Source organism: Arachis ipaensis, chromosome B4 (genome assembly GCF_059453495.1).
Source record: "Arachis ipaensis isolate K30076 ecotype BB chromosome B4, ASM5945349v1, whole genome shotgun sequence".
Taxonomy (NCBI): Eukaryota; Viridiplantae; Streptophyta; class Magnoliopsida; order Fabales; family Fabaceae; genus Arachis; species Arachis ipaensis.
Genome location: NC_142439.1, coordinates 134,066,414 through 134,091,850, shown reverse-complemented (window position 1 = coordinate 134,091,850; position 25,437 = coordinate 134,066,414). Strand labels below are relative to the sequence as shown.

At 31.6% G+C, this 25,437-nt stretch overlaps 1 protein-coding gene across 9 annotated transcripts; it reads right to left on the bottom strand.

Annotated features, from left to right (window-relative positions):
• Positions 1-1,557: 1,557 nt before the first annotated feature.
• LOC107635030 (uncharacterized) lies at positions 1,558-20,374 on the bottom strand. Of its 9 annotated transcripts, none has more exons than XR_015881048.1 (17): positions 20,056-20,374; positions 19,817-19,920; positions 19,530-19,582; positions 19,307-19,413; positions 18,676-18,829; positions 11,777-12,027; positions 10,954-11,019; positions 10,771-10,870; positions 5,147-5,233; positions 4,938-5,057; positions 3,806-3,950; positions 3,013-3,095; positions 2,829-2,892; positions 2,612-2,740; positions 2,224-2,295; positions 1,999-2,127; positions 1,558-1,911 (listed from the first exon to the last, which is right to left on the bottom strand). XR_015881048.1 is itself a non-coding variant. In XM_088485134.1 (8 exons), the coding sequence occupies exons 6-8, from the start codon at positions 18,438-18,440 to the stop codon at positions 15,204-15,206; spliced, it is 3,054 nt and encodes a 1,017-aa protein (XP_088341260.1). In that variant the 5' UTR covers positions 18,441-18,452; positions 18,676-18,829; positions 19,307-19,413; positions 19,530-19,582; positions 19,817-19,920; positions 20,056-20,326; the 3' UTR covers positions 14,961-15,203. The 9 variants fall into 9 exon arrangements, 3 of the variants coding, with proteins under 3 accessions (XP_088341260.1, XP_088341261.1, XP_088341262.1); XR_015881050.1 differs by lacking the exon at positions 18,676-18,829 and adding an exon at positions 12,693-12,827 and having other exon boundaries at positions 20,056-20,336; XR_015881049.1 differs by lacking the exon at positions 18,676-18,829 and adding an exon at positions 12,693-12,868 and having other exon boundaries at positions 20,056-20,299.
• Positions 20,375-25,437: the final 5,063 nt, after the last annotated feature.

Sequence of the window (25,437 nt, the reverse complement as noted above, 5' to 3'; positions counted from 1 at the left end):
GGTGGACGCTGGTGATGTTGCATGTGAGAAGGAGGGTTAGCTCCGCCACCCTTGCTGCTGTCACTACAAGAAAATACTTCTATTGTCACGCTTTAAAAGCGTGGCAAAAAGCTGAAAAAGCGTGGTGATAGCTTTTTGCCACGCTTTTTGAGCTACCGACACGTTTTTGAAAGGTGGCTGTGAAAGGGTGGCAGTATATTGCCACGTTTTTTTATAAATTGTGGCCGAGAAAACGTGGCGATAGAGAGAGATACGGCCACGCTTTTAAAGCGCGTGGCGATAGATAGAAATAAAAGCGTGGCAATAGCAAGAGATACGGTTACGTTTTTAAAGCGTGGCGATAGTCTTATCAAATTAAAAAAAAAAAATCTTTTTTCGACTTTACCTTTGTCACTATACAATATAAATTTTCAGTCCTTTTTTATTACCAAACTAATATGTAATTTTTATTACAAGACAAACTAAATAATAATTACTGACATATAATTTTTTTTATAATTATTTTATACATTAAAAAATTAATATTTAAATACAAAATAAATTTCGACTTCAAATAATAATGCAAATGATTACAAGCTCTATTCAAATCAAACACATAGCCGTGCAAAAAAAAAAAAAAAAATTTTACAACCTAGTTATATTTATCTTTGCCGTCAAGGTCTTCTTATAGTAGAGTAGGGCCTATGTACTGCTCTCTCTTAACCATAAGTATTTTATTAAAGTGATTACTCACACCAAGATGAATAGAGTTTTATTCATATAAAGATGCAGCCTTAGAGATTGACACCTCTCATGTTAAGGTTTAACTAAAAACCGGTTTATTTCTAAGGAATAATTCAGTTATATAATATAAAGAAAAAAAAAAACAATTGGTTTGGTTTCATTTAAATAATACATGTGAACTTGCATTTTTATGTAAAAATAATTTTAACTATATTCATGTGAGTTTCTACTATTTTTTTATTAGATGTAATTTTATTCGAATATTTAAAATTTTATAGGATGACTCTTAACTCCTTTGTAGTATATATATGAGAATATATGAGATATGAGATTTATATTTCCTAAAATATCATGTGACATTCAAGTAATTACTCAAGTGATTTTATTAAAGTGATTACTCACAGCCATAAAATGGATTTAGCCCTTTACCCCTTCTTCAAGGAAATAGTTTTCATGTCAATCATCACGTATTAATAACAGTGCCTTGTGTATAGTAGGCAACGCATTGGTAGTAATAATTATTTGAAACAAATGTTACCCGAATATGAAAAATGTTTTGGTGCACCACAATTATCTATGCCTTACCGTACAACTACACCGGATTACATTTTTAATTGAAAATTAAAATAAAAATGTTTAAGGAAAAACAAGATGATAATTAGCTGATATGACAAGCTTTAATCTCTTATGAACTTTGCATATGTTGTATAACTATTCCTGCATATTATTGTTTTATTCTCTGATTGTATTAATACTATGAATTTTATTAGAAAACTAATTTTTTTAGATAATATCAATCAATTATTTTTTATAAAAAAAATTACTAATATTAACTAATTAAAAGTTGATTTTTCATAATTATTCATTCATATAATGTAGATATCATAACCAATTTAATGGTTGATGAGAGTAAATAAATTCAATGTAAAAAAAATACAAATAACACAGAAATGAAATTTACTTATTGCATCCTGAGAAATTGGCAAAAGGGCCACAACTCCCTTTCCATTTTGCTGGTGGAGGGCCTAATCCATCATCCTTGAAGCTTTGAGACTCAGGAGTGATCCCTACCTCACCAATATGCAGACACATAATAATTTCCATTTAAATTATAAACTAGCATTTTACATCAAGTTCTTCGGCGGTTGAGTCTCCTCTAACCATGTCACTTCAGATCTACCTCAACACCTTTTATTTAAAAATTAACACATATTAGGATTTGGCTTTTTCTATTAGGCTTATTATTATTAGGACAAGAAGGAGGAAGAGAAGTACTTGGAAGATCTTTGATAGGAGGAGACCTTCGGAAATAGGAGCAGTGCCTTCCATTTTCTGTTGAGTATGGTGGGGAAAGTTCAAAGTGCCGATGGTAAGTTCCCGGTCAACTGATTTGATGACAGTACCCTTCAATGGTAATATTTCAGAAACAGATTTTAAGAAATAATTAAAATCAAGAAAAAATCATATCATTAAAAGGTATAAATGGAACAAAGGTCTTACAAGGTCTGCAAGTTGATCAGCTTCCCAAGTTCAGGTGGAACAACTCCATTAAAATTGTTTGCTTCCAGCATCCTAATTAATGTTTCAAAACTACCATTTCAGTAAATATTGAAAAAGGCACACTATTGAATGAATACACTTAAAAGCTCAAAACAATACTCATTAGGAATCAATGCTTAGAAATAATTCTTAGGATCCTAGAGTAAGGAAAATCTGGTGCTTTTATTTTGAATCAATATGTAGTGCATTGGAAGCAATTGGTATTAGAGGTTTTAGACTGAATGTTTAATTAAGTACTAACTATTTTGTCACTTAAAAATCCATGGCTATAGTCTGATTCATTTAATCTGAAACTATAATCTTATTCGTGCTTAGCTTAGTATCTTACCAATACAAACATCTTGTTCCCTCATGTAAAAAACATTTCCTTTGCATTTGCAATCATAGCTACCCCATGTATTCTTGCAGGTGCAGCCATCACATTGACAAGCGCTTCGATCCTTGCATTCATCGACATCTGATCAAACCAAAAGAGAAGTTTAAGAATAGAATTATATTCTTCCAAAATTAGTCATTTGAGTTGCATGAGTGGAAACAGATATTACCTTCACATTTGTATCCATCCCCATGGAATCCAACTGGGCAACGACAACCATTTACTATAAATTCCTTTACACATAAACTGAATTCGGTAAGCTTTGAAGCATAACAAGGAAATTGATTCAATAAATATTTACTATTTTATAACAACCAGAAACGTGAATAAGAGTTGGTTAAGCAGTACTGAACTGAGCAAGCTGAGAAAGTTAATTTGTTTTTAGTTTCTGACCAACAACCTCCATTGTTTATTGAACACCTTGCAGGTCCAAAAGCTGTAAAATAAGGCAAGGCAAGTCTCAGCAACACCATGAAAAAACTGGAATACTCATTATGAATCAATGCTTAGAAATAATTCTGAGGCCAATATTTGATTCAAAATAAGCAAATACATTTCATTATTCCTCCCTCAATCTACTTTAATTCACTATAGTTTGATACCCTCATAATAATAATAACATGAATTCTAGGACATATTTTCATTCCATAGTCGACAAAAAACTACAATTTTTACTGGAATTTGTCCTTTAAGCTAAGAAAACAGAGCATTGAAGAAAAAATAACCAAGTAAAATTCAATAACAAAATATCAGATCTCATATACTTCTTGTTATAAAAGCAACAACGACATGAGGACCCCCCCGCCCCATGAAATGATAATAGAGGGCTCTATTAATTTCAGGAAGAAGCCATGTATTTAACATTCTTAATTGAAAAAAACATCATGAGCAGTGAGATTTTATTTTATTGATGAAAAGAAGAATTTTATTAAGATGAAGAGAAGGATTATACAAGACGGAGGATAAGAGGACCTCTTTACAAATGTAAAACAAAATAATAAAGCAGTGTAACCATCAATAAGTCAATACAAGATCCCGTGACAACGGTAAAGTTCTCTGGCATATGGCACTCATGGCAATTAAAAAATCCACATAAAACAAATAGATGAATACAATGTTCATTGATCAATGACAAATAACACTCACCTTTGCAACTGACATCATATTAGTAGTTAGTGTTCCAGTTTTGTCGCTGCAAATTACAGTGGTGCAACCCAAGGTTTCAACAGAAGGCAAAGACCGAACGATGGCATTCAACCTAGCCATACGCTTTGTACCAAGAGCCAAACACCTATTATAAAAAAAGTAATCAGTACAAGAAAGAGGGAGGAAAACCTAGATCAGATTAGTTTCTAATTGAAAAATATCTGAAGCATAGCATCTCAGATTAAGGATAGCTACAGTTACCAAGTAATTCCACTAGTGCAAATATAAAAGGAGAATTCAATGACACAACAGCCTTTTCCTTTTCTTTTTCTTTTTTCTGTTATTGCCCATACTCATGCTAGTTTTGTCTCTGTTTGCTGACAACACTTAATACAAAGAAAATAAAACGAAAAGTATACTAATGCGAAAATTAGTAATAGCACTTAGACTAGCCCAATATATAGACTGAAACAAAATCAAGTGGGGTTCAATACTATTAGGAAAAAAATCAAGAGGTTATAGGTTATCAAGATAAATTAAATTCACAAAAACCTATCAAGAGCCATAAATACTTAGAGAAGTTCCCTTCTAACTTTGACATTTTACAATAATAAAGAGTTGTTTCAAACAACTGTGGTTGTTAAATGACTCAAACTATATGGTGCAAGCTGCCTGATCTTTTAGAGTATCTTTCTCAGAGTTGCAGAGAGATTGAAAAGCTTTGCACTACTGCTTTTTTTTTTTTAATCCAAATTTTTTTGTATCCCTTTCTTTTGCACATCCTTCTCTCTTTGTCAGTAATGTTTCCTCTTTCATAAAAAAGAATCAAAAGACCGTGATGATGGTTGAAATTTGAATTGAATACAAACTCCACCTTCAGCTCACAAAAATAAAATAATACCTCAACGACAGTACTTGATACGAGGAATCTTAATAATATGTTGCCTTATTGTTTCCTTCATTGCAAATTTGAGATTTCTTTTACAAATTAATTACTAATGAATACTATGCATAAAATAAAACATGGCTAGCAGTATTAAATCAATTGAGGAATAACCCAAGAGAGAAATATTTTTGCCTGACAGACCAGTTTATCAATGACTATCTTTTCTAGAATATAGCACAGTATTACCCCATTCGCTCGGCAGCTGATTTCTTGTCCTGAATCCGCTCAAGATCAGCTGATTTCTCTTTACAAACTTTCTCAGCCGCATTCCTTGCTTCCTTTTCTTCTCTAACGATTATCTGCTTCCTAGTTTCAAATCCAAGAAAACTTAGGCCATTAAGCAAGAGGGGAAAAAATAGACTCTTCAGTTGGGATATTCAACTAAGCATTCTTACCAACTTATCTGATTCTTCCTTTGCAATTCTCTCTTCTAAATCAGAGATTCTCTTGTTCAATTCCTCCATCATATTCTTCAACGCAATCTATGAGAAAAACATGAGTATTTAATGAATAAATGGTTGGTCTAGTGGTATCAATTTCTTATAACATGTCAAAGGAAATGTAAGTACTATGTAGCCTTTTAGAAATAGCAGCCAAAGCAACAAGGTAGAAAAATTGAAGCTTTCTTCAACATCAAATTGTTAGGAATTTGAAATCATTAGACAGTTACACTAAAGAAAGACATCCCTATCGTCCGCACAAAGAGTACCAGCCATCACAAATCACAATCTTTTAAAATTAAAAACAATCCAACCGTGTCAATCTCAGGAATCGTGGAATTGGACTTAGTGTTGGAACTGTATAGATATACACACAAACCAATTAAATTAAACTTCAACACTCTTTTGTTATATGGTTTGATTACAGAGTTTAATAAATAGGGTTTACCTGCTCTCAAAACCAGCAATGAAGCATCAATGGAAGGGCCCCTGGACGAGGAAGGGAGCGGCGCCAGAGAGAGCGGCAGTGAAGGGGTTAGGGGATAGCAGCCACGGAAGGGAGCGGCAGCGGAGGGAGCATCCACGGAGGATTTGCGACGGCAAGTGACCGGAAGGACTCATGATTTGATTTTGCAGGCATCAAACTCTCCAACTCATGATCAAGTAGTCTATAATAAGAAAAGGATAGAGATGAAGAAAAAAAAAAAAAGAAAGGAAGAGCGGTTACAGATGGTGAGAGGATGGCGGCGGGGACTCAGAGATGGTGTCAAGGTGAGGCCTCCAGAGAGTAAGACTGCGGGGTGCGGGATCTGCTAGTGCTTGTGTGAGTGGGGTAGGAGAGCTGCTGATCTGCTACTGCAGCATGTTGGTTGGGAGGGGAGAGAGGGAAACGAGAAAGTAGATGTTGTCGCGACAGAGGTCAAGGTGGGGGAGGAACGATGAGAAGGTTGGGGGAAGAATAGTTCTTGAGGACATGGTTAGGATAAACTCTCATGACGTCAGCAGCGTTGATGGTGCGAGTGGTGATCTCTTCAATTCTGCCATTGGAGTGAACTATTCGTATCACGTCCAGTGTCCCGTATGGCAGGATGCATGATATGCATCCCCTTATGCTCTTCTTCATTCCCCAAGTACTTTCGGCTTTTGATATGTTTTTGTGAATTTAATTTATCTTGATAACCTGTACACTTTTTGTCTCAAAAAAAATTATATATTCTTTGCTTCATAGATATTTTCCTTTAATGTTGTTATGTAAAAAGGTTTTTAAATAGTTTGATTTTTGAATTATTGCCTTCTAATTAGTCATAGATATTCTCTTATTACATCATATCAATCAACATCTTGAACTTTAATACCCTGTTACTTAAATACTATATATGAATGTAATTGTATTTGAAAAACACTAGTATTTTTATTAGTAATAATATTATAGAATTATAAATTTTTTAAAAATAAATTATATTCTAATATTTGATTTTATTATAACTTAAAAATTAATAATATTTAATATTCTTATAATAAATATTAAAAATTTTATTAAATAAAAAAATATAAAATTTGTGTTCTGCTTCAATATTTTTTTATAATGAATAATTATCAATTAGTATTTTTTTATAAGTACTTTTTGGATAAATAATTTTCAGTCAGGATATGAAAAAAATAATAAATGTGATCGTAAAAAAACAACCACATGAATAAATAGTTTAAAAATAGTGGCATGTTAGTAAATTATAGTATACTGTTTAAAAAGTCAAAAGAAACAGAGTGACTAAATAAAAAGAGAGAAAGAAAAAATTTTATTTAGAAAAAAAATTATTTCAAGTACAATAAAAAAAGAATATTATGTGGCACATTTTGATTATCAAATTAAAAATATATAATAAAGTAGTTTTAATTATAATAAAAAATATTATGTGATATATTTTGATTGTTAAATGATCAACTAATAATTAGTAATAATATATAAAAGAGCTCATGTGAGTAGAGAGGTAACATAGAAAAGAGAAGAGGAGAAAGGAGAGACTTCATTGATTTGTAAAAATTTTTTTTAATTAAATTGCAATTAGAAAGTGTTATATATATATTTTGGTTGTGAAATTAGTAATATGTAATAGATATAATAAATTATTAATAATATATATAAGAGATAGAGTGATAAAGGAGGAAGAGAAATAGAGAAACAGAAAAGGAGAGAGGTCTTCAATTTAAAAAAAAAACATTTTAATTGCAAAAAAAGAATATTATGTGACATGTTTAGATAATAAATTTTAGAAATTGTGGCATATTGATTAAAAACCTAAAAAGAATGAGTGAAGAAAAGAGGGAAAATTTATTAGTTTTAAAAAATATATATATTATTTTAATTATAAAAAATAGAGTACAATGTGATAGATTTTGATTATCACATTAACAATATAATTCAATTTTAATTGTAATAAAAAAAATATTATCTGTTATATTTTGATTGTTAAATTAATAACTAATATTAATATATAAAAAAATGAGGTAGATGAAAGAGGATAAAATATTAAAAAGATAAAAGAAAAAGAAAAACCTCCTTAATTTAAAAAAAAAGAAATTTTTAATTTAATTACAATAAAAGTGTATCAAGTATTCTATTTTGATTATAAAATTATTATTTTAATTACAAAAGCTACTATATAATTATTCTATAAGTCAGGTATTACTTTAATTTGTTCTTCATTTTATTAAAAAAAAGTGCTCTTCATGTATTTAGTGTGTGGCAATTTTTTTTTTGGTTTCCCACGGTATCCCTTAACCCGGCAAGTCAAGGACTAATCCGTCACGGTACTGAGCTCCATTTAAGGGTTTGCCGCTGGCCAATGGGTTGCTGCATGCACAAGGCGAGATTCGAACTCCCGACACTTACTTAAGCGGACTAGTGAGCTAATCACTAGACCAACCCAACTTGGTTAGTGTGTGGCAATTTTAACTAGAGCAGCAAATACATTCCCTTACTCAAAGTAGTTGGGCTCAAGCTAAGATTTAAGCCAACCCTATAAGACGTGTGCATTTAATTTGCATAGCACATCAAACAATTTTTTTCAGGTAAATATATCCCTTTGTTTTTTGTTTTTGTTTTCTCTTATTTGAATTTAATAAAACTTATTTATTATTGAATCAAGAGTTTTTTATTAGAATATATTTCATTTATGAATGCAATATTTTTTTATATTAATATTAGAATTGGACAATCAATAAAAATAATTAAGATAATACTAAAATATAAATTTATAATTTCATTTTTTTGGACAAAAGTATTTTATATATGAAAAGGTCATTTAATATTTATAAATGATAAAATAATAAAAGATAAAATCTAAGTTTAAAGAAATAAAATAGATAAATTTTTATATTGAATTAAAATTTTAGAGTGAGTTCAATATTCAATTATAAAAAATTTTAACTCATAAAAATAAAAATAAATTTAAATATTTTTACTTTTTAAATCTACACATAAAATATTACTAACACAATAAGATATTCTTTTTAAATAGTGTATTATAAATAAAAGGTTTCACTTATTTTTTTCCCCTCCAACCAAACTTGTATTGCATTATACTGGATGAGTCCTATAAGATTCTGATTGATTATAGTTTTAGGAGAATTTTAATATTATATATATGAAACTTAATATGCTTCTATATGATTCTTACATTATATATATATGAAGCCAGTTTATTAAGTTTCATGCCATATATGATTCTTACATTATATATAATCGATATGAAACTTAATATATTTATTTCATTTTACTTAATTATAGTTAATGGTATTTTAATATTTTTTTTATTTTTCTTTGTATACGCTACTTAATAAGATAATAATTTTATGGAGCCCTTTTTAATGAAAAAATAATAATATTTTCACGATTACTTAATAAGATAATAATTTTATGGAGCCCTTTTTAATGAAAAAATAATAATATTTTCGAGAATCGTGAACCGAGCTTAATTTTCGTAAGCCGAACTTGAGCTTGGTCTAACTTGACTCATCTCAGCTCACTTCCACTCATCACCGCCCCTCACCATATTACTGCGGCCAACCACCTATAACCAGTTATATACAAAAAATGCTTGAAGAATCACGCCATTGTTCTGGACTGTCATATTCTCAACTGCTGCGGAAAAGTCATGCTAGCACTCATTGCTACCATCGACGACCTGCACCCATCAAGTACGCTGCCTTATGTTGCCGCTGCAACTTCTACGACAGCTCCGCCGTCGAGTTTTGTTGATAAAATCGCCACCAACCTCTTCCATGCCGAACTGGAGTTCCAACTTTGCCAATCTCCTATGCTTATCCCCACCTTTCCTTCTCCGGTGCTAACATGGTGGCAGTGTTGTAGAGTGCTATGACACCAATTTCCGCACCACAGTTTTAGCGTCTCCGAGGACGATGCAGAAGGAAGATGATGATTTGGTTCGAGAGTTTTGTAGCTAGGTTGGTATTAATCATCATGGTGTTTTCAAAGTTTGGAACAAGAATAATTTGGCAAGAAAAGAGAATAATAACGGTGTTGTTGCCGTCATTAATGATGGTGATATCATGAAAAATGTTTCATGAGAGAGAAGATAAAAAAAAGAATAAAAAAGATATTTTACTAAATTATTTTATATTTTTTTATATGAATCTTTAAAATCTAAATCTAATATTCTCTCTGGTCATTTAAGACAATTCCGTATAACATTATATATTTAGAGTTTTGCTAATAATAAACACTTGAAAATAGCTAAAGTAATAAAACAAAATTATAATTTCTCTAACATATTAAATTTATCCAAATCCTGGTTAGTTCGTGTTTATTTTAAGAAATTTGTGAAAAAATTCATTTTTTTTATTGTAACCAAAACTCATATAATCTTTGAGAAGTTAAAGGTTAGAACGATGGTATTTGAATTTTGGTGGAAAAATTCTGGAGACAGAACAGAATTATTGATATCATTGATGACTGTTAGCTACTGTTTTGAACTTCCTGGGCATGTTTCCTTCCTTTCCTTTTTGTTAATTTCTTTAGGACACCAAAAAAAAATTATCCAAATCCTTGTAAATTTCATATTTCTAATATTCATAGATCACTTGTGAATCATATCCTCACACTTACATCATACATTAGAACATAAGCATATAACAAAATTATATAGCTAACAAATTATATTATTGAATTCAGCTATACTCGAATAGAAAAGAGTATATAGATTTTGAAATGGCACAATAATGAGTATATACAATGTTGTTATAAAATATATGCCGCGTAATACATATTGATTTTTTCACTTTAGTAATTAAAAAAAAATTAAGTTTGATATGTTAATATTATGTTAAAAAAACTATATTTTATATTGACGGTATGAAAATGATTAAAAAAAATGAATATAATTAAAAAAAATGAATATAATTAAACGATTATATAAAATATTTTACACCATTATAACTAGAACAAACACATAATTAACAATAGATTTCATTCGATTTTAGACTAAGGGATACCAACTTCCAATCATAACAAAAATTATACCACATAAATATTCTAATATCACAGTTGGGAGTGTACTCACCTATGACGTTTCTTTGACTTCTTCTTCGCTTGACCACCCTTCGCTATTTTTCCATCACCAGATGATGCAGCATCCTCTGCTCCTGCTCATTAGAATTTAGCTAAAAACAAACAGAATTATCAGCTAAAAGAGTTTAAGACAGCACAATTAAAAGATTATATTTCAGAAGAGGAGAGAAATTACATCAGAAGGAACAAGGATATGGTGCGAGAAGAAGAGTGATGGCTCAAAAGATTCTGTAATAACTTCCTGAAAGGAGAAAAAGAAAAAAGTTAGAACCAACAATGATATAAAATAGACACTTGTTCCTTAGAAAGTATAATTTTTAAATGTGTTTAGAGAAGAACACCTTGACTACCTTTTTTTAGAGAGAAACCAATGATGAAACCTTATTTATATAATGATATCAATGAACATAATATTATTTATTATTATTTTTTATAGACATGGCCAAACAGATTTAGAAACTATGATACTGGAAGAACATATGTCGACCAACAACAACAACAACATAAGCGATTAAATATAATTAGCTAATACTTAATAGTAAATTCTCAATAAACATAGCAGAACAGAACAACTATCAGCAATATTAGAACAAAAAGACCATGATATCAACAAAAGAGACAAAACGGAAAATATTCAATCACATATTTCCTTGTCAAACACAAGAACTCGGAAATTAAAATAAATAAAACCGTAATATAAAACTCCAAAATTAAAATATTCACATTTTGTAAAACACTATAAAAACAGAATAACACCAAACAAACAGAATCCACCACCACCTCAGTAATTGAATTTTATGGTATTTTTTAAAATATTCACATTTTGTATATTTTAATACACTATAAAATTTAATAATTAAATATTATATCAAAATTTTATCAATATCTAAAAAAATGCTCTATATATCTCAAAAATAATAATTAAAAACTGTTTGATCAGTGAAAATAAGTGACTGCGGTGACTACATGACTACTGAAGCTGGAATGACTTCACTCACCGTTTTAATTTCCCACCATACAAATGACACCATCTTTGTTGAACGACTGTGACCAATTTATTGTCCCCTTGCCAATGTTTCCGTCATCCTTGAGATTAGCATCAGATATAACATCCTTCAAACCATCGACCAGCGTAATCCCAATCAGTGCTCTAAGATGAAGAACCTTGGCGAAATTCCGGGCCAACTTCTTGCTTGGGGTCACCGCCGATGGATTCACCGATTCCATGTACAAAAAGTGTCACCAATATCTGAAACTCAGGATGAACAATTGTGAAACGTGTTCAGTTCAAAAGTGTACCAAAAATGCAATAGTATGAGGGTGATTCACAAGGAGCCAATGATAAATAATAATAAAGTTAACAAAGATGATGGTTATAATGATAAACATGTTCATGTGAACACATTATTAAAAAGAAAACCAAAATGCTTTAACACATAGATCGAGGACTTTAATAGAGTAGGGAATTTTTTTTTTCTTTTTGTTCTTCATACACAAAGTCCCTTATATATATGTATGCCTACCATAAAAGGTGTCAAAAAGTGGTTGCTAACAAGAACAAATAGGAAGCAAGAGTTGAAAACGAATATCGATGGCAAAATCTAAAGATGCATTAAAGTTCAGACTTGTAGTTTATCCACGAAATTCTAGGCATTTTATAGTTATATTATAAGATGAATCAGCAATTAAAATTGAAATTGGCCACTTGAAATTATCAAAAAAATCAAAGAACACTGTTTCATACGATGAAAAAGCTAAACTTTAAGCAACAATTTAATCACATCCTCCCCCAGCAAATTAAAAAACTTTATTGTGAAGTCCTAACAGTGAAGAAGAATGAAGGGAGCACAACAAATGAAAAAGAACCAAAAAGGGGAAGGGGGAACAGAGATGTTTGAAGAGTTAAATAATAACCTTTGTATCAAACCAACAAACACTTGGTGTGCGTGCTGTTTCAATGCCAGCAAAAGACTCCTTCTGCTTTGTTTCTAAAGTACTCTCTGTGTTTCTTCTATGATGGTTCCTCTGAACCTTCGGAGAAACTTGCCCCTTGGAGAAGAGAAGAGAAGAGAAGAGAGAGCAGTGGGGTTCTGAGGAAGGGAGTTTTATAGTCTTCAATATAAGAAGAAGAAGAGAGAGAGTGGAAAATGTGTTTTACACGCGCCATATATGCGCTTGCTCAACATGTACCCTTTCCAGAAATAGCTTAACATGAAAAAGCATGGGAAAAAGAACTTTGCATGAAAATAGAAAGTACCTTATAACCCTAATTAAACAACCCCCATGACGGAATTAAAAAAAAATTGGATTATCTAAATTTTAAATTTTTATTTTAGAAGATAAAGTGTGATCTCTCATTTTTGAATAATTTTTTTTATATTTTCTCTTTGTTCTACTTATGAAATAAATGGTGAGAGATCATACTTTACTCTTTAAAATGAAATCCCAAAAAAAATGGTAGAAACTTAATTGATGATATGTTCATGTAAAATTAATAATAATAAATTATTTAAAAAAATTAAATAAGAAAAGTATTTAAATGGTAAAAATGTGCTATGAATATTTAAATAAAAAAATTAAAATTATTTAAGATATTCAAATTAAAATTGAATATTTGAATTTATTTACCTTATGAAGATAAAAAACTAAAATTTTTGTTAAATCCTGAGATCAAATAAATGTTTTTTTCCCTCAAAAATAATCTTTAAAACAATTATTTAAGTTATATCAAAGCAAAAAATTTTACATATAACAAATAGCATGGCAATTGTGAACAAAAAATACACTTGATCTTTGATACAAGAAATTTAATGTTTTATTGGCTTTCAAGTAGTATTTAATGTTGTTTAATTACTATGATCCTACCCCCTCCCACGGAAAGAGAAAAAAAAAATTGATTATTACTATGAGTGCAAGTCTATGAGCTAGCAATGATAATCAGCTCATGTGAAGCTTTAAGCCATTTGTGAAGCTACTTTGTGAAGCTACTTCTCATTGCACTAGAGGAAAACTAAGTGTCGCCATATTTGTGATTAAAATTGAATATATGTATACTGATCTCTGTACTTTATAATTTTCCTATCTAAAAAAGGTTTCAAGAAATTAAAATGAAAAGGATAAACTATTATTTTGGTCCCCTACGTTTGGGGTGAATTCTATTTTAGTCCCCAACGTTTAAACTGTTCTATTTAAATCCTAAAAAGATTTGATTTGCATCAATCAAGTCCTTCCGTTAAATGGGTGTCAAATTATTGACGCCGTGTCCGACGTGGCAAAGTTGGCAGTTTGCCTGTAGTTAATAGTTGGAATTGGAAGCAGGAAAAAAAAAAGAAAAATGAAATGCTGCCCAGTCCAATAAGTAAACCCTAATCCCCAAAGTTGAATCAAAATCGTCTGCTGAGAATGAGAATGGCTACCCAGTCGTCCTCCCAAGGTTCGCGTAGCAGCACCAAGAGTCGTGGGAGAAGGAGGACTTGCTTCTGTGGAGAGAGACCGGTATTGCGCACGTCATCTACAGCGGAGAACCCAGGAAGAAGATTCTGGGGCTGCGTCAACTTTCAGGTGAGTCTCATCTTTTCTGTCTCCTGTTTGAAAATAGCATTGGGTGTTAGTGTATGAAGGATCTGAAGTTTTTGGTGTGTTCGTGCTGGTGTGTTCGTGCTGGTTTGGTTGAGAACAGATAGGAGATGGATGCGATTATTTTGCTTGGGCAGAGCCTGAAGGACAAGATCCACAAATTCAAAGACTGAAGAACAAAGCAAGCTCGTTGAAAGAAGAACTGCAGAAAGCTGAAAGGAAGTTTGCATTGGCACTTGGTGTTGGAATTGTTGGATGGATACTGGCTGGGCTGCTGCTATGTGATCGACTCAATTGATGTTTAGGGGGTTAGCATTTTGTTTATTTTTGCCATTCTGTTGTTGTCCCCTGGTTTGTAGGGAATGTCAATTGTTTAGGGATTGAAAAAATTGACATACAGTTGGGTGATAACAGTAATGTAAAGAGAATGAAATTTTTTTGTGGCTGTGTCTGTAAAGCCATTTGCTGTAAACATTGTAAGGTTTTTGATTGAAATGAATAGCAATGAGTTCCTGTATTGTGACATACATTATTTGGCTATGTACAAGTTTATTTCAGTTTTATCTACTAATAAAAACAAGGCTTAATTTGCCAATTCACATAACCTTTGCTGCTGAAAATTCATGTAATTCATTAGATAATGGAGAAGTCTTAAAGTAGCTTCTCTTAACCATAACAATATCCAAACAAGCCTTACATATAACCATGAAAAGGTAACAACACAAAAGAGATCAACATAACAGTAGTAGTCTTAAAGTAGGGTGTCTAAAGTATCACAGGGACATTAGTCCTTGGTCATTGACAGATTCATTACAAAACAGATGGAATCACTAAAATCTACTATGTTCTTCATCCCAATGCCTTCCAGGCCCTAGGTGGTGTTTTTGCCATGAACCTCAGGGACCTCCTTGATGGGCTAGTGACTGTTGCTATTGATGGTTGTGGTTGACTGGCACTGCTGCTGCATCTAGCTCTCTTGGATGATGTCTGTGACTCCTGGCTTCCTCCAACTTGTGTACTGCTCTTCCTCTTTGGCTGAAGTCTTGTTGCTGGCTGTGTTGTTGTCTTGGCAGGGATCTTGTTGGGTTTTGGAGTCCTAGTTGTGCCAGCCCCTTTCTTGGCCCCTTTCTTGGCTTGTGCAGTTGCATTCTGCTATAAACAGTAACAACAAATTGGGTTAATGGGATAGTATAAACATTCACATGTAAGGAATTGAAATCAAATTGACAACAACAACTTTACCTTTTTTGCTGCAGCCTCCATCTTACGTTTTCTAGGGCAGGTTCTTTTGTTGTGAGCAAGTGCAAAACAATATGAACATTTTTGTTGTTGTCCAGTCCTTGCTAACTTAGACAGTGGTCCATTGTTGCGTGGCTCATCACCAGTCTTGTTCCTCCTCAGTTTTGGGCGCCCTATTGGTTTCCTAAACACTGGTGGCAGCACATCATCATTCTCAGTCCGGGACCAGAGATTTGGTCCATTCAGTGGGTAGATTACATGTTGGTAGCAGTCCACGTAGGTCTGTTTCCTATAACACTTGTTGACATAGTTCTTAACATCTAGACACATTTTCCTAATGCAGCTCATGGCATGCTCACAAGGGTAACCTGTTAGTTGAAATTTTCTACAGGAGCACTCATGTAAGTTTAAGTCCACAACAAACTTGGCTCTATTACCCTGACTTCTAGACACTTCATATTTGTCCCTACCAGCATATATGGCCAGCCACTCCCCACCCTTATCAAACTCCCTTTCAATTTTCTTGTTTATTTTTGGCAATATTTCTCCGGCATATGTTACTATACTTTGCCTGTTATCAGACCACCTATTCATTAGATAAACCCTAATGTCTTCTAGCATGGAAACAATCGGTTTCTCTCTAGCCTCTACAATAACAGAGTTAAAACACTCACACATGTTGTTAACAAGTGTATCCACTCTAGGAAAATAATTAAACCTGGACTTGCTCCAATACTTGGCAGGGATCTCCATGAGATGATTATAAGCTCCTTGATCAACCTGCTGAATCTCCTTCATCCTCCTCTCCCATTCCTGGACATATGTTGCCTTTGCAGCCTTCCACATCATAATCTTTAGCTGAACACCTGGGAACCTTTTTCTGAAGTTGCTATATAAGTGCCTGACACAAAAACGGTGGTCTATGCCAGGCAGCAACTCATCAAAGGTTGGGATCAATCCCTTTGAAGCAGAATTTAAAAACATCACCAGTCAATAACAGCAAGACATGAATTAAAGAAAGAATTAATTACACAAGTTTAGGTTGAGAGTTACCTTTTGTTGGTCGCTCATGAATGTACACCATCTGATCTTATCAACTCCCAAATCATCACACAGATTCAACAAAAACCATCTCCACGAATCTTTCGTCTCTGCTTCAACAACAGCATAGGCAATTGGCAGAATCTGATCATTGGGGTCCCATCCAATTGCTGTTAGCAGTTGACCCCCATATGGAGTCTTGATGAAGCATCCATCAAGGCCAATCATGGGTCTGCACACCATGAAACTCCGTTTACAAGCTTCCAAGCAGATATAGATCCTCTGAAATCGTGGTCTCAGGTCCGTACCAGGAGGTGGTGTCTCTAGCTCAAATTCAGGAGGTCTCTCCACTTGTATCTGAACAGTGGACCCTGGATTAGACCTCAATAACTCCGCAGCATAGTCATAGATCCTCCTATATTGCTCTCCATAGGTACCATTTATTTCATCCAGGGCTTGCTGCTTCACTCTGGCAGCTTTGGTCATTGTGAGATCCACATTCCACTTGCTATGAGCCTTCTTTATCAAACTTCTCAACTTGATTTTCGGGTTTTCACATATCTTCTTCATAAAAGCCTTACTTAGCCACTGAGAACTCATTATACCAATCTTGGTGGCCTTAGAGCATGTGTGTTTCTTGTAACAGCTTGTCAGTTGCCATGAATCCTCTCGCTTCATCTTATGGCAGTAAGCAAACCACTTGCAACCTTCTTTGCAAACAGCTTTGCACCGGTGGCTATCACACTTCGAGAACCATATTCCTCTGCCACTGTGCACGGCATAGCTCGTTACACATTCCTTAAAAGCATTCCTATCTACGTACATTGTCCCAACCTCCCATTTATACTCCTTCATATTCTTCAATCCCTTATACACCGGGTACCTCCTGAACAAGGGATCCCCTTCATCATCACTTACAGGGACATCCCACAACCCCTCACTGTCATACCCATCATCCTCATCCCTTAATCCAGCAGCCACCACTTGCTCTTTACCCTTATTAACACTGCCACTTTGCTCTCCTTGTTCTCTCTCAGTTGGAACACTCTGTTTCGGCCTTTGAGGATCTTTTGTAGTTGTGACTTCAACATCATACAAACCCCCATCAGCATTCCAATCATCATCGCTGTCATCAAATGCAACATGCAGATCAGTATCTCCAGAGCTATTTTCACTCCATTGTTCATCACTGTCCCCCTCATCATCAATTCCTGGCTGGTAGTCATCATCCTCAGATTCTTCATCACCTGAGAAATCTGACCCCTCTGACCTCTCTTCATCACCATCCTCGAGCACATCATTCTGGGCTTTTGTCACCACATTGGGCTTCTCACCCACCTTGGCCTGAGCAACAGATTGGGCCTTGTGCAACTGGGCCTTGTGCAACACAATTGGACCAGGCCCAATAGTGTCTGCAGTGGGTGCAGCAGCCTCATCACCATCTATCTCTTCAATTTCCTCAATAGTGCAGCCTTTCCTAGTAGTAGCAGCAGCATCTTTGTGAACAACAAAAAGCTCCACCATGTTGTCCCTCATTCCAATTCTAGCCATGTCCATGGCATCCTTGTCTGTGTGAAGCATCCTCAACCCTACATCTGTTTCATCGTTCAGAGACTTATACCACATTGCAGCGATATTCTCTACCACATATCCCTGTTCGAGCACTATCTCCATAGCCTCGAACCTGCTCCACCTATCTTCATCACAGTAGTCCACTATCGAAGTCTCACCCCCCACATAGTGTAAAGGTTCACCATCAAACCCGAACTTCCCCCCATGGTGTATCTTGACACTAAAATAGTTCATCTCTCGACCAAACTGTTACACAAACACAATACACTTCATAAAATTCTCACATTGACCAACAACAACAGAAATGCATAAATAAAATCACTAGGGCAAAATAAAGACTTCCAAAACAGAACAAGAAACGAATATGAAACTACAAAACAAAACAATCACACATCAACATACATCATTACATATAAACCCGCATTAAGATGAAAACCAAATGGGTTCATAAGATTTGACAATGGAATACCTGACACGATCTTCTCCCGGAAAGCAACGGTTTCAAACTCACTGCTGCTGTGGAGCTTACACGTAACTGAACGACAATGTCACTTCTCTGGCTGCGAATCGCAATCTTTCAGTGACTAGTGGTAGGGTTTCTGGCTTTTCCTCTGCGTTTCGTGCTTCACAAGAAGAAGAAGAAGTAGAAGAAGAAGAGTCAGGGTAAGCAGCATGCGTTATGTCCAAGGGCGGGAAGGCTTACACGTTTACTAACCACTATCAACTCTTCCTTGCCACGTCGGACACGGCGTCAATAATTTGACACCCATTTAACGGAAGGACTTGATTGATGCAAATCAAATCTTTTTAGGATTTAAATAGAACAGTTTAAACGTTGGGGACTAAAATAGAATTCACCCCAAACGTAGGGGACCAAAATAATAGTTTACCCAAATGAAAATATTACTAAAGTGGCATGGGAATTTAATATTTCAGGCCATTTTTGGTTTGCATTTTTATTTTTTAATTTTTGTTTTTTAAATTTTGTAAAAGAAAAAATAGTAAAAATAATAAATTAATATTTTTTATTTTCACATCTATTTTTTTTAACGAAATTTAAAAATAAAAATACTGGAAATTAAATTGCAAACTATATATACCATGGTTCCTCGGAGGCAACATAAGGGTGACTGAAGATCTTGGCAACATTGTGTCTCTTGTTTGTAGGGATTGGCTCTCCAGCTGGGGTGTATGCATCACAAATAACCTAAAAAATATACAATTTTTATTTATTTTAATTTTCAGCTACAAGGTTAATGAAAAGTTGACCCAATAATTGAAACCAGCATTATTTAGAAATGGAAAAAAAAAAAAGAGACTTACAAGAATATTCTCTCCCCTCCTGAATGGGTCCTTGAAGATGGCTTGTGGGCTCGCTTGTTCAACACAAAAAGCAAACCCCACTCATCAGTTTCTTGTGAAAATGAAATATCAGCAAAAGGATAGGAGTGTAAATAGGAAAGTAAAGTATATATTTGTTTTTTAGTTTTTTAATCCTCCAAAATTCTGACATGCAAACACATGAGAAGCTAACAAACAAAGAAATCTAAAATCTAAACTTGAAATAAATTTAAATTTAAATTTAAATAAAGAAGGGTAATGGATCATACTATAGGATGAGTTCACTATCTTCAGCAGGAGCTTGACGAGTGCTAGAACCATGATAGTTCCATTTTGGAAGTTTTGAAGGATCACTCACTGGACCAGAGAGTGTCTGTGTTTTGATTAAAACATAAAGAAATGAAGGTCAATTTTCAGAGATCAAAAGAATCATCATGAAAATTGATAGCTTTTCACACATATCCAGATGTGTGATTAAGCAACATAAAATTAAAACAAAAAAGATTACCCTTGCTTTGCTTCTGATGTCGAAGCCAGATCCACACCAATCCTGTTTTCCACCACATGAAAAGCATTAAAGAAGCAAAAGGGAAAGTCTCTGGTTTTTATGTATTCAGCAATGATCTTGTGGGTGCCGGTGCGGGATTCGGAGATGAGATCTGAGAGCAAAGACATGGTTGCTAAGAGTGTGAAAGAAGCAAGAGTCAGTCAAAGACCAAAAAGATGAAGAGAGTAAACTCTAACTCTGGTTTGTGGTAGGATGAAGAGAGTAATGCTGTAATGTAGAATGGAAAGAAAGGGGGTTGGGGTAGCTGGCCAATAAGTACTATAACGTTGATGTCGCAATTGATGTCAAATAATGCGAGAAAAGAAAAATCTAGAAATGTTTGACATAATGAAGAGACAGGACAGTTTTGTTTTGTTTTTTTTTTTTTATTAAACAGAAAAAAAAAAGACAAAACCAAATTAATTGATTAGGTTTATATTTAAATTTATTAGATATTGAAGCTCACTTTATGGTTGACTCCAATTTGAGTGAATGTCTGTGCCAGAAATAGGTGCTTTAGTCATACAATCTACAATACTATTTGCATTCTTCTGAATTAAAAGAATAGAAACTCACCAATTTCAAATCATAACCTCCTGTATATGTTTTGCCAAATCTCATTTCGAAATATTTTTACTAAACATTCTTTGGTTTACTAAAAAAAGAGCTTTTAAACAGTCTGTTATGAAAAAATATATCCGAAATCCGATCCAATCCAACGATTTACAAAAAATAAGATCCAATCAAATCAGAATTAATACGGTTTTAATCGATTTTCGATTTGAATTGGATTGGTTAAACGGTTTAATTTAGATCGGTTTGGATTTAAACATCCTTACCTACAAATACAACTTTACATAGCATGGAACTGCACTAGTTTTCATGTACTAAACCCTTAAATTATACTCCTCCATTAAGTTAAACATTGAGGGGGCCTAACATGATATTTAATATTGGACCCAACAATGCTTCTTCGGTACAACCTCATGTACCCAATAATGACCCAAATAAAATAGACCAAAATATCATGATAAAGAAAAAAAAAAATAAAAAATAATAGTTTTTTGTTGTGCTCGTATTAATAAATCAGGGTCCAATTTTTGTACAGCATTCATTTATCAGAGATGTAACATCCTCGTGTGATACCTTTTTAACATTGACTAAAATGATGAGTTAACACTTCAATATCACATTCAACACTAATAAAATAACTTTGTTTATTTTTGATATTCAATCAAAATAGATACAATATTATTTTCTTATTTCTTATTTATTTTTATCATAATATTTTTTAATAAAAATTTACTTGTAGTTATTTTTATGTAAAATTAATAATAAAAAATTATTAGATAATAATTCAATCAAATTAGTTAAATCATCTAATAATTTTTTATTATTAATTTTACATAAAAAATCATCAATTAAGTTTTTACTTTTTTTTTTAAATTCCGATCAGAAAGAAAGAAAAATAATATCCGCGGGGAGTGGGAAGATTTATTAGGATTATAGGTACTTTCTATTTTCATGCAAAGGTTTTCCCCCCAAAATCTCACCTTGTTTTTTGGGTTTTTATGCATAAAAATTAAAGAATAATTTTAAAATATTATCAATATAAAATAATTTTATACGTATATTTAGTTATATAATATATAAAATTAATTATCTTATATTGATCACTTAAATAGTCATTGAAAACAATAAATATAATTAAATAAAAATTATACTATTCCTATACTAAAATTAAACTAAAAAAATTACTGCCTAAAATAATAAAGGTTTTTTCTTTTGTTCAAGTCTCCAATAGTTTATATCTTTTATGATTATATATTTTTTAACAATTTTATATTTATATGTTAAAAGTCTTAATTTATTCTATACGTAATATATTTTTATTTTTAATATTAGAATATGAAAAAAAAAAGAGAACGAAAGGTATATATATATTATCTATTATGGAGAAATTTAAAGTTGGTTCTTAAAGGACTAAGACAATATATTCTAATTCTGTGACTTTTATTAGCTCCATACAAAAAGCATAAATTAATAATATTTAGCCTTTAAATTATTCTAATTGTAAAAAGACTGGTTGGATGTTCTCCTAAGTTGTTCGTTTTCATTCCAACCAAGAAATTTTCTTATTCTTAAAACCCATAGTGTCTTGTAGCCATAGCTTAGGCCTAAGCATAATGTATTTGTTAGCGGTTGTAGTTCAAATTAAACTTTTATTGCTAACTAATTGAAACTTTTCTTTTAATTAATTTCTGGAAAGAATGAGAATTATAGGATGCCATGATAAAGTTAGCTGTATTTTTTGTTGCTTGGGGCTATGTTAGTTATTATTGTAATGCTTATTCAGCCTTAAAATTTGTTTTACATAGATGGTTGGTCAGTTAATGTGTCTGCAAATACTGGCACTGGAAGAAGTCAATATGTGAATGCTGGAGAACTAAGTGACAGCACTTCTTCACATGAAGGACTTAACAAGCTGATAAACATAGGGGTGTTAGCTTTAACACTGATTTGATACATAGTGATCTTATAGCGTATATAAACATTGTGGGAGCATAGAACTAAGATGTATTTTTTTTTATGTAAATTCTCTTGCCGGTACATATTTATTTGTTGCAATCGGCCAAAACCAAACCCACATTTAGTATTTTGAATGTTGCTTCTTGTGCTTTATTTACGCAGTGTTATTGGTTGGTTTGTCCAAATTAGCTATAGGTGATTATGTTGGATACTATCAGACATGTAAAATCAGTTTATTAATTTTTATTAATTTTTTGTAGTATTGTAAATTTATTGGCAGAATTACTTATTCAAATACAATAATCTTAAAATAACATAGCCATGAATGTTCTTCACTTTTGAAATTAATTTCTCAAGCTATACTTATAAAATAGTTTCAACATAAATTTGTCAAGCGTCTATATTTTGTTATTTCTTTTTAATGATTTGTTAGCGTTTAAAAAAATGAAAGCTTAAAATTTCATGCTGACAAACAAGACTTTGGAGTTATATTTTATAATCATATGCTAAGGAAAGCCTTATTAATTATTATGCTTTTTTTCTCATTAATTCCAAAAAAAAGTATAGTCTAATTTTAACATGTAAATAGTATTTTTTAAACCGTGTTTCACTTTTTATATGACAGAATACTTACAAGAGTATACACTTCATAATATAATAAAGCATTGTTGTCACTTTAAATCGATTAAATAAAATGAAACAAAAATAAGTTGACACTAAATAATTAGAACAGTAATTTATAAGAATATAAAATAAAAAACTAACATCAAAATCAAATCAAATTAATGAATAAATTATCTGAAACATTCAGACTTCGACCACCACATCGCGCAGTATTTTATATATAGAGAGAGTTCAAAATACAATATAAGTTGTGAATGTTAAACCTAGGCTTTGTCCATTTCTGGTTTCATATTTTATTTTCGTGTCTTTGATAGATATATGTTATATAATATTATAATCTATCCACTGATACAAGTTATATATATTGAGTTTTAGGGTGTTATTGTATAATTATTTATATGTTTCTATCTGATAGTTTATATTTTTATAATAAATAATTTTATAACATAATATTAAAATTTTTATAATTAAAAAATCTAATATTTATTTCTTATTAAGACAAAAAGTGTACACGTGTGATCCAAAGCAATAAGCATGAATGAATGAAGGGTGGTGGGAGTGAGAGTGTCGTGTGGATATGCATTATCATAAGCTGTACCATGTGAGAGCCCAACTTTGTAGCCTTTGTGTCTTCTTTTTAGGGAAACCAAGAAAACTTCACATTGCTCTCACATCTACATCTTCTTTCTACACGTACACTATGGGTGTGTTTGAAACCCATTGGAAGGGAAGAAGCACGTTTAAGTTTCTTGAAAGCTTCAATTTTTGGTTTGGCAATTTTTTTTCTCTTGAACGCAGAAGTGATTTTGCTGCTAAAACTACGTTTACAAGAAGCAACTATTTTTAGCTTCTGCGTTTTCTTAACGCACTTTTGGCCATAGATACTAACCTTTTATTTACCTTTTACCAACTTTATCCTTCATATATGTTATTGTATTATTTATAAAATTCTTGTTATTTCTATTTATATGAGTTCTATTTTTCTATTATTTATTATTTTTATTTTTTTCAATTGTTTGTTTGACATTATACACTTTTATAATTGTGATTTTTGTATATTATGTTTGTTATTATCTTTTTATAATATGATTTATTGATTCTATTAGATAGAGTAAATTAAATAAAAAATTAACTGTAAATAATAATAATAGTAAAAAATTATAACATACTAAAAAAAATACTAAAAATACTAAAAATATATTATATAAAAAGATCATCAAGAACTTTTAAATTTGTTTCAATCACTATAAAGTAAATATTTTTTTTTATTATTTTCAGTACTCTCTTTTATAATTGTAATTCTCGTATACTATGTTTTAGTGTAATTTTTATAATATAGATTATGATTCCATTAAAAAAGATAAATTAAATAAAAAATTAATCATAGATAATAATAAAATTATAAACGTTGGATTCCAAATTAATATTAAGAATAAGATTATTGAGAGTACTAGAATAAGAGTACGATGTAAAAAAATACTAAAGTAACATTTAATATTTAAAAAATGTAACATATTTGATTATATATATATATATATATATATATATATATATATATATCTAAAATTTATATTTTTTATTTTTATTTAAAAATATATTTTATCTATTTTTATATGTTATTTTTATTTTAGTAAGTAGATATTAATTTTATTATAAAATTAACTAATAAGATCTATTTAAATATCTAAATTAAAATAATAGAATAATATAAAAAAAATTAAGTTGATATCCATTTTAGTAATTTTTTATCTAGAAGTGATTTTGAATGGTATAAGCCAAACAATATTTATTTTACTATAATCCATTTTGATACAAAAATTACCAAACATAAATCACTTTAACACAAACTTACTTTTGATCAAAATCAAGTTTGCAAAATCAATTCTATGCAAACTCCCGTTTGCAAACTGTAATCCAAACACACACTATATCATTATCAAATATTATATCTTAATTTTTATGATTTTTGTGTGTACTGTTGTGTGATAATTCATGTGTTAATAATTTATGTCTCATTTATTATTAGCTATGTTTAATAATTTAAATAAGATTTACATTTCACTGGTATTAAATGGGGAAAGAGACTACAATATTTACATTATACATATAAAAGAATAAATCATTTTTATATTACAAAAGATATCTAATCATGAAAAAAACTAATTTAATATTTTAATTAAATAAATTAAT